The sequence below is a fragment of the Engraulis encrasicolus genome, chromosome 10, assembly GCF_034702125.1.
Source record: "Engraulis encrasicolus isolate BLACKSEA-1 chromosome 10, IST_EnEncr_1.0, whole genome shotgun sequence".
Lineage (NCBI taxonomy): Eukaryota > Metazoa > Chordata > Actinopteri > Clupeiformes > Engraulidae > Engraulis > Engraulis encrasicolus.
Window position 1 is genome coordinate 7,029,279 of NC_085866.1, and position 12,500 is coordinate 7,041,778.

General features: G+C 47.2%; 1 protein-coding gene across 1 annotated transcript in view; it reads left to right on the top strand.

Moving 5' to 3' along the window:
• Positions 1-12,500, top strand: part of LOC134456562 (collagen alpha-1(XX) chain) — a 78,240-nt gene that overhangs the window by 51,203 nt on the left and 14,537 nt on the right. The window contains exons 20-27 of the mRNA XM_063207961.1: positions 337-466; positions 2,061-2,177; positions 7,054-7,200; positions 7,894-7,950; positions 8,305-8,343; positions 8,707-8,845; positions 10,034-10,176; positions 11,984-12,093. Coding sequence (XP_063064031.1) covers positions 337-466; positions 2,061-2,177; positions 7,054-7,200; positions 7,894-7,950; positions 8,305-8,343; positions 8,707-8,845; positions 10,034-10,176; positions 11,984-12,093 — 882 coding nt within the window. The remainder of the gene's footprint in view (positions 1-336; positions 467-2,060; positions 2,178-7,053; positions 7,201-7,893; positions 7,951-8,304; positions 8,344-8,706; positions 8,846-10,033; positions 10,177-11,983; positions 12,094-12,500) is intronic.

The window sequence follows — 12,500 nt, forward strand, 5'->3', positions numbered from 1 at the left end:
GGCACTGACTCCTGTGTATGGTGTTGTTTCAGGTGTCTGTTCCTGGCACTGACTCGTGTTTGGTGTTGTTTCAGGTGTCTGTTCCTGGCACTGACTTGTGTTTGGTGTTGTTTCAGGTGTCTGTTCCTGGCACTGACTCGTGTGTATGGTGTTGTTTCAGGTGTCTGTTCCTGGCACTGACTCGTGTGTATGGTGTTGTTTCAGGTGTCTGTTCCTGGCACTGACTCCTGTGTATGGTGTTGTTTCAGGTGTCTGTTCCTGGCACTGACTCGTGTGTATGGTGTTGTTTCAGGTGTCTGTTCCTGGCACTGACTCGTGTGTTTGGTGTTGTTTCAGGTGTCTGTTCCCGGCACTGAGAGCCGTGTGCTGCTGCAGTCTCTGGTGCCCGATACGCGCTACAGCATCCTGGTCACAGCAGAGTACCGCAACCGGGAGGGAGGCAGCACCACGACGCAGGGCAAGACTGGTGAGGCTATTAACCAATAGGGGGGCAGCACCACGACACAGGGCAAGACTGGTGAGGCTATTAACCAATAGGGGGGCAGCACCACGACACAGGGCAAGACTGGTGAGGCTATTAACCAATAGGGAGGCAGCACCACAGCAGAGGGCAAAACAGGTGAGGCTATTAACCAATAGGGGGGCAGCACCACGACACAGGGCAAGACTGGTGAGGCTACTAACCAATAGGGGGGCAGCACCACAACACACGGCAGGACTGGTGAGGCTACTAACCAATAGGGGGGCAGCACCAGCACACAGGGCAAAACTGGTGAGTCTACTTGGCTTAGGGTGATGATAATAGTAGTATCAGTACAGTTGTAGTAATGTATCAATTAGGGATGTACCAAATCCAAGATTCAGTTTCAGGTTCGGCAGGATTTGACCTTGTTGACGGAGTTCGGTTTCAGACGAATCCTAGAGCGGCGGGTGTGGTTTCGGCCAAAACCTAGCGCGCCAACTGAACCGAATCCTACCACATGTGTAAGCGCATTGTGATCATGTTGACGATGTTTCAGATACAGTAAGTAATTGAAGTAATCTGGAGTTTCATCATGCATGGCAGTTTATACTTTAGATTAAATGCCATTTTTATTTGCATTGCACCTGTCATATCAGTATTTTCCCCTTCAATCTCACCTTCTCTTTCTGTCCATTGCATTTCCTCTCTGCTCGATCCTTTCCTCTCCTCCCTTCACCCTGTCTTCACGTCATCCTGCTCCCCTCTCCCTATCCCTCCTCCTCCTCCTCCTCCTCCTCCTTCTCCTCCTCCTCCTCCTCCTCCTCACTCTATCCTCCTCTATCCTCATCCTCTTCCACCTCTTCCTTATCTATCCTCCTCCTCTTCCTCCTCCTCATCTTCCTCCTCATCCTCTTCCTCATCTTCTTCTTCCTCATCCACCTCCTCCTCATCTTCCTGCTCCTCCTCTTCTCCTCCTCTTCCTCTTCCACTATCCTCCTCCTCCTCTCACCTCTTCCTCCTCTTCTTCCTCCTCCTCCTCCTATCATCCTCATCCTGGTCCTCCCTCTTCTCCTCCTCCTCCTCCCCTTCTCTTCCTCCTCCTCCTCCTTCTCCGCTCCCCTTGTCTCTCTCTCTCCTCCTCCTCCTCCTACTCTATCCTCCTCTTCCTCCTCCTTCCCCCTCCCTCTCTTCTTCCTCCTCCTCTTCCTCCTCTTCGTCTTCCTCCCCCTGCTCCTCCTTATCATCTTCCTCCTCCTCCTCTTCCTCATATGTCCTCCTCCTCCTCTTCCTCCTCCGCCACCTCCTCTTCCTCCTCCTCTTCCTCTTCCTCCTCCTCCTCCTCTTTCTGCTCCTCCTCCTCCTCCCTCCTCTTCCTCCTCCTCTCACCCTCCTCCTCTCCTCCTCTCTTCTCCTCCCCCTCCTCCTCTCCTCCTCCTCTCCTCTCCTCCTCCTCTCCTCCTCCTCCTCCTCTCCTCCTCCTCCCCTCCTCCTTTCCTCCTCTTCCTCCTCCTCCTCCTCCTCCTCCTCCTCCTCTCCTCCTCTTCTCCTCCTCCTCCTCTCCTCTCCTCCTCTCCTCCTCCTCCTCCTCCTCCTCTAGCTAGCCTGCGTGTGAGCAGTGTGAGTGTTCTGCGTTCTGACCACTCCAGCATCTGCGTCTCCTGGAGACCCGTCACAGCTGTCAGCAGCTACCGCATCCTGATCCAGGCCCTCAGAGGTACACACACACACACACACACACACACACACACACACACACACACACACACACACACACACACACACACACACACACACACACACACACACACACACACACACACACACACACACACACACACACACACTGTACACATACACACACACACACACACACACACACACACACACACACACACACACAGCTGTCAGCAGCTACCGCATCCTGATCCAGGCCCTCAGAGGTAACACACACACACAGTTTATTTCTTTATTTGGATTGAAAGATAGACATTTATCATAGCACAAGCCAAATTTCATAGGAGTTTACACAAAACTAAAAGAAACTGCGCACTGAGTGACTTAAGGATACATGTGGCACCTCCGTCTCCAGATGAAGAGGCTCCCGATTATGCTGGATACTGAGCAGAATTTGGTCAATCTTTTTGCCTGTTGTTTAGGGAGTCCACAGATCTGTAAGCCACGCACACACATTTTATGTACATGGCCTAAACTACCAAAGATTAATGTTATAGTTTTACAGGAATAGCCACAGTTGTTTAATGCATTACACAATGGTTGGTATTTCAATATTTTGGAGGAAAAGCACGTTTCCATGTAGCTGTCAAAACAGCAAGCAATTTCTACCAGAATAATGGATTTATCCTGTTCACTGACTAATGTCAGATCAGGTGTATTGGGTGAATGATTGATGACATCCCCCAATGTATCACACTGATTATTTGTTAGGGAAAACCAGTCCACTGTAACACGTCCAGAATGGATTGAAGAGAAGTTGTTTGCACTGCGCAGTTCTTTTAGGGTCAACGCTACAATGCGGTCATGCCGTGCGATGTATAGTCCTTTGTAAGCGGGGCAACCGTTTAATATATGCGCCATGGTCTCTCTTTGCTGGTCCTGGTGTAGCATACAGAATGGTTCATGCTGGGTTGGATACCACGTGGCCAAGTTCGCTTTTGTTGGTAGCACTTGTAACCGGGATTTGATGGTGAATTTATGTATGTCGTCGTGCAGAGATGTGTTGCGTAGAGCAGCGTGGGATGCGTTGTGGTCGGCGTCAGGTAGACAGGCTAATTTTCCCTGAAGGCGTAGCGCTGTCCAGTGCTGAACTGTGTGTGTTTGGAAATGTTTCAGTATTGTGGTTCTGCAGTTTTGTGGATTGAGACGTTGTGTTGTATTGTTGTTAAGTGTTATTGTTGCTTCAACAGTAATGACTGGGTCTGTGACTATGTTGTTGTTATCCAAACTGATAGACTGCCCCGATGTATGTTTCCATCGCAAATGTACATTTGCTCGGTTGCAGATGTCGTTGAGGTCAAGCCAGTCGGAGCGCACACCAAAGCCAGCTGCATTTGTGTTGAGCTTTCCGTTGGGTTTTCTGCTGAATCCAAGGAAGTTGTCCTCCTCTGTGCTTGCAAAGGGGACTTTCCGCCTCTTTAGGTGAATGAGTAAGGATGCTCGTGCCAGTTCGCGCACGGGTGGGTCGTCGTTATTGAGCATGTTGATGAGATGGCTGAGTCTGGTTGCAATGTACACCCATTCTATGTGAGGGATCCCCAACCCTCCTTCTCCCGTTCTATGATACAACACGTCTCTCGTTGAATGCGAGTTCAAGCCAAACCAGTGCCTTACTAATGCCACAGTCTTATCATTTAATTCCATTAGGACACACCTGGGTATGTGTATGTTGGCGAAGAGATGCTGCACTTTAGAGAGAGCGATTCCTCTAATAGCCTCTATTTTCATTACTATGGGCAGTGGAGAAGAGTCTATCATTTCCAATCTGGTGCCATTCGCCTGCGATGTTGAAGCTGTGCCCAAGGTAACGGTATGTTTCATGGCGTGAATATACTTTAATCGCATTGTCCATGATGGAAAAGCAGGGTGGCTTGTCTCCTTTGGCGTGATACCACCTGTTGCCCCCACTTCGCCTTTCATAGAATGTAGTGCATTTCGTGCTTTTTACCTCTTGTTCAGACCAGCCAAGGAACCTGTCCGTGTAGGAGAGCATAGTTGTAATTACCCTCTCCTCTCTTGATGCTATTTTAACGTCGTCGGCGTAGGCCTGCACAGGGTTTGGCGATATGATGTTACTGGGAGCACAGAGGCACATCCACTTGATCCAGTGATTTAGCGCAAGGATGACGTTTATTGCGCTCCAGCCTGTTTTAATGCCCCTCTTCAATGTAATTGCGTTGGTGATGTTATTTCCACAAATTACCTGGAAGAACGAGTCTCTGTAAATATCCTTGATAATATTGATAAAAGATGCAGGCATGTTAATTTCGTTAAGGGTTTCCATCATAACCGTATGGGGTAATGAGCCAAATGCGTCACGAAAGTCTAAAAATACTACATAAAGGCGAGCTGAATCGTGTTTGAAGTCATCTATTGCTGTTTTCAGGCAGAATACATGCTCATTCATGCCTTGACGATTTACTGTATATAGGCTTTTTGCTTGTCTGAAAGGATGCCGGTTTCGGTTAGCCATGGGAGGATGCGGTTCAGGATGCACTTCATAAACACTTTGTACACAGTGGGAAGTAGAGAGATATCTCTCCACGTCGTCGGGTCATTTGGTATATTGTCTTTCTTAGCGATTCGATGTATAAGGGCTCCTTTCCATGTAAACGAGATTTTCTCGTTGATCATGCATACATTAAATATCTGCGTCAGTAGAGAACATGTCCATGATTTCGTGCTTTTCACACACACACACACACACACACACACACACACACACACACACACACACACACACACACACACACACACACACACACACACACACACACACACACACACACACACACACACACACACACACACACACACACACACAGCTGTCAGCAGCTACCGCATCCTGATCCAGGCCCTCAGAGGTACACACACACACATGCACACACACGCATACGCACACACACACACACACACACACACACACACATACACACACACAACACACAAACACACACACGCACATATCTTCTGTTAGATGGAGCTCAACACAAGAGAGAAATTCCTGATCCAAACAGTAATGGAAATACTATGTTATGAAGAAATTTTGAATGTATCAGTCCTCCTCCGTCATCAGTCTAGCTTCAAGGGTAATCTATTATAGCAAAGATTTGGGCATTCATGGGTAAGCGTTTACGGCGTCAGACCTGTATTCCAAAAATTTCCAGTTCCAGTTAGTTAGTATTCTGCCATGCAAAGCAAGAACGCAGTAACTCGAAAATGGTCGAAATTGAGTTTAGATCGGAAATGGGCTTTAAACTACCTCATTTGTCTTGTGTCAAAAAATGGTTGTCCAACATCGCCCCGTTTTAGAAAAAACACATTTTGAAAGTGCAAAAATGAGGACAAAAATTACTGCAGTCAGTGTTGGATTAAAGGTTACGTCGTGCAAAAAAAAAAATGCAGTAAGTCGGTGAGTTACTGCTGCACTTTCCATTGGGAATGGTTTGGGAGTAGACAGTAATACTAGCCAAGAATGCAGTAACTCCTGCAGTAACTCCATTTTGTGGCAGTAATACAATGTTTCTCAGTTTGCCAGAATCTGAGCTACTGCTGTCTTGTTTTGTACGGCAGTATTGCCCACGCAGTTACAGTCCCCTCAGAACAAGTTACTGCATAGGCCTGCTGTTCCCAAATACAAGAGTGACGAAGTCAGTGGAGACCAAAGTCCATAACTGTCCCTGCAAGTTGAAGCAAGTATGTGAAGAGTATGTAAAGAGTCAACCTCTCCCAGGCCATATGCGTAAAGATCAAAGAGTCAGCCCCTCCCAACCTCTCCCAAGTCAGTCAGCCTCTGAACACAGGCATCTCTGCTCTCTCTCTCTCTCTCTCTCTCTCTCTCTCTCTCTCTCTCTCTCTCTCTCTCTCTCTCTCTCTCTCTCTCTCTCTCTCTCTCTCTCTCTCTCTCCTCCTCCTCCCCCTCCTACTACAGGGCTGATCCAAGATTTTATGGGGCCCTAAGCAAGATTTGATTTGAGGGCCCTTGTCGCCACCCCTATCACTGTACAGTATATAGATTTTAAGACGGCAAATTCTCAGAATACGTCTATGTCCACACCTAAAGTCTATGTCTATGTCTGCATGGGAAAGTAAGAAACGTAATTTCAAATTCTTTGTATGACCAGTGCATGTAAAGAAATTGACAATAAAGCCGACTTGACTTGACTTGACTTGACTTACAATTTCTCCATTTACAGTACATTACTTTTCCCCCTTTTGGCCAACTTGGGGGGGGGCTGGCAGGCGGGGGCCCCTAGGCTGCAGCCATATCTAGCCTGTGGGGGGGGACCCTAGGCTGCAGCCAGATCTAGCCTGTGGTGGGGGCCCCTAGGCTGCAGCCATATCTAGCATGTGGGGGGGGACCCTAGGCTGCAGCCATATCTAGCCTGTGGTGGGGGCCCCTAGGCTGCAGCCATATCTAGCATGTGGGGGCCCCTAGGCTGCAGCCATATCTAGCCTGTGGGGGGGGACCCTAGGCTGCAGCCAGATCTAGCCTGTGCATTTGATGCGGCCTTGCACATATGTGCACAGTACCACACTGTCATCAAGAATTAAAGCGCAATAACTTCTGCTATGGACAATCACTGTTATCAGAGGGAGTTTTTCAGTTGCTTGAGTCATGTCTGAGTAACAGACAAGTTTGTGTCTGTGAGTATCAATTTTAAATTGTATGCGTGTGTGTGCGTGCGTGCGTGCGTGTTTGTTTGTGTGTGTGTGTGTGTGTGTGTGTGTGTGTGTGTGTGTGTGTGTGTGTGTGTGTGTGTGTGTGTGTGTGTGTGTGTGTGTGTGTGTCTGTGTGTGCGTGCGTGCGTGCGTGCGTGCGTGCGTGCGTGCGTGTGTGTGTGTTATTGACACAGATAAGCAGCTGAAGCAGGAGGTGTTGGATGCCTCCACCAACAGCCACTGCTTCTCTGAGCTGGAGCCGGAGACGGTGTATCGCATCAGCGTGTACTCCCGCCTAGAGAAGGTTGAGGGCGCTGCTGTCTCCATTCTGCACTCCACAGGTCCGTATCAGATGCTCATGCCATTTCAATGTGCTTTAAAGTTTAGAAGATTATGTGATTTTCTCCGGAGCTGATTTCCAAAATTGTATGCTGTGTCCATTAACAAGTGTTTCTTTTTCAATAACTACAATGATGATAATTTACCACCGCCATAACCTTAAACTGCAAAACATACTGTACTTTAGTCAGACCAGTAAATATTACGTGATTACTAAGTAAATATTCATGAAATTGTCACGTTTGGGAATGGGCAGTATAGTTCCATGTGGTAGCATACTTCCAATGCCTATTGTGTCCACTGGCATTCGGCTCGTTCGTGACGACGCAGTAAGATTTTTGCTAGGCAGCATTCTGGTTAGAGTTTTCTAACCACAATGCATCAAACTGGCAAAGTGCGCATGCCCACTGCCTAGCAAAAATCTTACTGCGTCGTCACGAACGAGCCTATTCTCTACTTTTATCAGCTCCACCCAATCAGGCTCTGACTATAAGTTCAAGTGACTGCTTTTATCACATTGTATTAATTATTACAATAATCTGTGTGTTTTGGGCAAATGCTATTTCCTGTTTTTTTCTGGTTCGACTCATTTTCCAATTGCTGTCTACAAGTTAATTTGAAACGACTTTACTCTCTTAATGCTAGCAATAAGTATCAACCAATCAAACGTTACGTACTGTTAAATCTTTTGGCAGCTGCTGCACCAATCCGGATCCCCATACCTCCACGGGTGTTTTCCACACATAATGAAGGTGAGAGTCATGTTTGGTATAAGGGTCAAAGACCATTTCTTGTGCTCAGACATCAGGTGGCGCAACGACATCTAATGCCCATAAATGAATTAGTAATTGGTGGTTGGGTTGATATGCTGCAATGAATATGTTAGATAGCCCAATGAATTGTTAGGTAGTCGACTAAAAACAAACAAACAAAATAAATCCATACTATAGTGGCACTGGCTATCGTTGCACCGTCCTGACATGTGCTCGGGCTGAAACGTCACTATTTCACTGACCCATATAAGGAAAGAATACTGTCCTCACAGAATGTTCTGAGCTGTCAGTGCCTTGAAATGTACAAAGCCTTTTTCTGCGCTTTTTCCACAGTGTGTCCTGAGCTGACTATAAGAAACAGCATAGTCAAAGGTAAGATATAGCTTATGGTACATCCTCCTCTTTAACCTTACATTTCTGTTTAATATTTTCCTCACATATGATATTGGACACTGCTAACGCCCTCGTTTCTAAGTCAAGTTGAAAAAAAAACATCTGCTAAATGTAATTTAATATAATGAAGGCTATTTTCTGTCTCTCATGCCTTTGTGTTTGTTTGTATATGTGCGTGTGTGTATCTGTCTGTGTGTCTACTGTGCCTTATGGCAGCCTCCAGCGCTGGTGTGTGAATGTTGGAGTGTGTGTATGTGTGTATGTGTATGTATTAGGAAGCGCTTCATAGTTGTGATGCTTTGCTATATAAATCCATGTGTTTTGTATTGTATTGTATTGCAGGCTATGACATGATGTCTGCGTTTGGCCTTACTAAGCAGGCGCACTCCTCAGTAGACGGGGTGGCAGCTGAGCCCTTCATCTTCACAACGCTGCCCAGCTACACCATATACAAGGACGTCCAGCTCACACAGAACACAGGGTGAGACGCACACACACACACGCACACGCACACGCACACGCACTCACACACACACACACACACACACACACACACACACACACACACACACACACACACACACACACACACACACACACACACACACACACACACACACACACACACACACACACACACACACACACACACACACACACACACACACACACACACACACACACACACACACACACACACACACACACACACACACACACACACACCGTGTGGTTAGAGCACTGGGTTGGCAACCCAAGGGTTCCCGGTTCAATGCCCGACCGGACCACGGCTGAAGTGCCCTTGAGCAAGGCACCTAACCCCACACTGCTCCCCGGGCGCCGCTCAGCAGGCAGCCCACTGCTACGGACTAGTGTATGTACTTCAATGTGATTCACTAGTCCAAATGGGATAAAGTGCAGAGAAAGAATTTCCCCTAGGGGACCAAAATTGGCTCCAATTGACTCCGATTGGCATTACTTCTTACTTCATATACAAGGACGTCCAGCTCACACAGAACACAGGGTGAGACACACACACACACAAATGCATGTGCACACGCACACACACACACACACACACACAAACACACACAAACAAATGCATGTGCACACACACACACCTGATCCCTTCATCGTCGACCTGTGTACTTGTCCTACGATTAGCTAGCTCTGCACTGGTTGGATGATGTTTGTGGTGGGTCCTTGTTAGGTTTTCAGTGTTTTTCAGTAACACAGTTCTATCTATCTCATTAGGCACTGTTACTTTTGACACCTCTGCTTAATTGTCACCAGGGGCGCTGCCCCTGAAATGGCCATTTCACACTGAGGAAGGGTGTAAGCCGAAACGTCTGTGATGTGAGGCGATTAAAAATTAAAAAAGAAATCTGATGAGTGCTTCTTTATTCACTTTCTTTTGAGAATTGAGTTCATTCATTGACGAAGTTAAGTACCCAGTGTAAAGTATAAGAAGACAAGGTGTTGAGCGCGCTTCCTGATCTTTCCCCATGAAAGATTCAAATTTTGGGCCCCCTTAAGAGCCCCTCTCAGTGCTTTGGCTCCCTTAAGGGCCCCTCTCAGTGCTTGGGCCCTTAGAATCTGTACCACTTTTCCCCCCCTAGCGGCCCCCATGATTGTCACTGACCCACGTACTGTATGTGTCTTCCACCAGTTTCATCCACCCGGCGGGCATCGCAGCAGAGCATACGCTGAGCATGGTGTTCAGGCTGCTGCCGGACACGCCCAGAGAGGCCTTCGCCCTGTGGCAGCTCACCGACAACGACTTCCAGCCCAAGATGGGGGTAGTGCTCGACGGTGAGCAAACAAGGGGACGAAGGAGCGGCATAAACACAAGCTTCAGTTTTTTAAAAATGATTTCGTATTGGTAGATCAATAGATGAATGGATGGATTGATGGATGGAAAATGACTTCCAGCCAGAGTCCTGCACGGGTCCATTTTTTTATACCCGGACCCACCCATACCCGTGCAGTGCATTACCCACCCACCCGTAAACCCGTGATAATTTCAAAGTTAAATCCGTACCCACCCGGACCCGTTAATATTCTACCCGTTACCCACCCGTGCCCGTAAAAAAAATACTTCAAATGCAGTCAAATTCAGATGCAGTCACGTGAAAGTGACGAAATAGCTGCGTGACTGATGTCATAACGGCTGCAGTGATATAAAAAATAGGTAAAATAGATAGATAAATCTAAATAGATAAAAATCTAAATCTAAATAGATAAAAAAGAAAATAGCCTCCTAGTACTATGACCATTTTGATTGACGTGCTACCCGAGCTACCCACCCGTATTTTAACCTACCCGCCCGCATACCCACCCGTGAAATTTCGGAACGTTAAAACCCACCCATTTGGGCAACTATTTACCCGTACCCGTGGGTACCCGCGGGTACCCGACCCGGTGCAGGACTCTGCTTCCAGCTCAAGATGGGAGTGGTGCTCGACGGTGAGGGAAGAAGAGGGGCATACATTACATTACATGACACTTAGCTTTCGCTTACACTAAAGGGGGGTTTTAGTTAATTATTTTCAACAGGGATTGGTAGATCAATAGATGGATGGATGGATGGATGGATGGATGGATGGATGGATGGATGGATGGATGGATGGATGGATGGATGGGTGGATGGATGGGTGGATGGACAACGACGTCCAGCCCAAGATGGGGGTAGTGCTTGACGGTGAGGGAACAAGGGACGAAGGGGCGCCATAAACACAAGCTTCAGTTTTTAAAAAAAGCGATTTCGTATTGGTAGATCAATAGATGGATGGATGGATGACATCCAGCTTAAGATGGGAGTGGTGCTGCCGTGGGCAGCCGTGGCCTAGTGGTTAGAGAGTTGGTCTTTCAATCTAGGGGTTGCTGGTTCGAAGCCCCCCTGACCTCTCCCTACATCTCTATCCATGGCCGAAGTGCCCATGAGCAAGGCACCTAACCCCACATTGCTCCAGGGACTGTAACCAATACCCTGACAAATAATAACTGTAAGTCACTTTGAATAAATGAAAGCGTCAGCTAAGTGCAATGCAATGCAATGGTGCTCGACGGTGAGGGAACAAGGGACGAAGGGGCGCCATTAACACAAGCTTCAGTTTTTTAAAAATAATTTCGTATTGGTAGATCAATAGATGAATGGATGGATTGATGGATGGAGAATGACTTCCAGCTCAAGATGGGAGTGGTGCTGGACGGTGAGGGAACAAGAGGGGCATAAATTACATTACATTACACTTGGCTTTCGCTTACACTAAAGGGGGGCATACAACACAAGTTTTAGTTAATTATTTTCAACAGGGATTGGTAGATCAATAGATGGATGGATGGATGGATGGATGGATGGATGGATGGATGGATGGATGGATGGATGGATGGATGGATGGATGGATGGATGGATGGATGGATGGACAGTGACATCCAGACCAAGATAGGAGTGGTGCTGGATGGTGAGGGAAGAAGGGGGGCAAAAACACATGTTTTAGTTGTAATAAATTATTTTGTATTGGTAGATCAGTAGATGGATGGATGGATGGATGGATGGATGGATGGATGGAATGACTGACTGAGTGGATACTTATTTTATTATTGATTATTATTTCAGCTGAGAATAAAGTGCTGCTGTACTTCAGCCTGGACTACAGGGGAGAGGTGCAGGAGCTGACGTTTGACCAGCCGCAGGTCCAGAAGCTCTTCTACGGCAGCTTTCACAAGGTCGGTGTCTCCTCTATACTCCAGCTTATACACCAGCTTAGTAATGGTCCATCATCCTAACTCCCATCCTAACTCCTAACTCGCGCTTCTCTGATGCCCCGCCTCGGTGGAGAAAGCAATAACATTTAGCCACTGTCAGCGTAGCCCCAACAACTTTTGGGGAACTTTTCCACATTCAGCAGCATCCCGATTGCAAATGAGAAAATTACCTTTGAATTGTGTTTTTGCAAGATATTTGAATAAAACTTTGCGTGGCCACAAACACAAGGGAGGATGGAAGTAAGGATAATGACAATTATGACATGACCCCATCTCTGGAGGCCTGCAAGGTCAAGGTCAAAGTCATTGTCATACTATGTACACTTAGAAAACATGTTTCCGTGCACAGTGAAATTCTACATTCCACT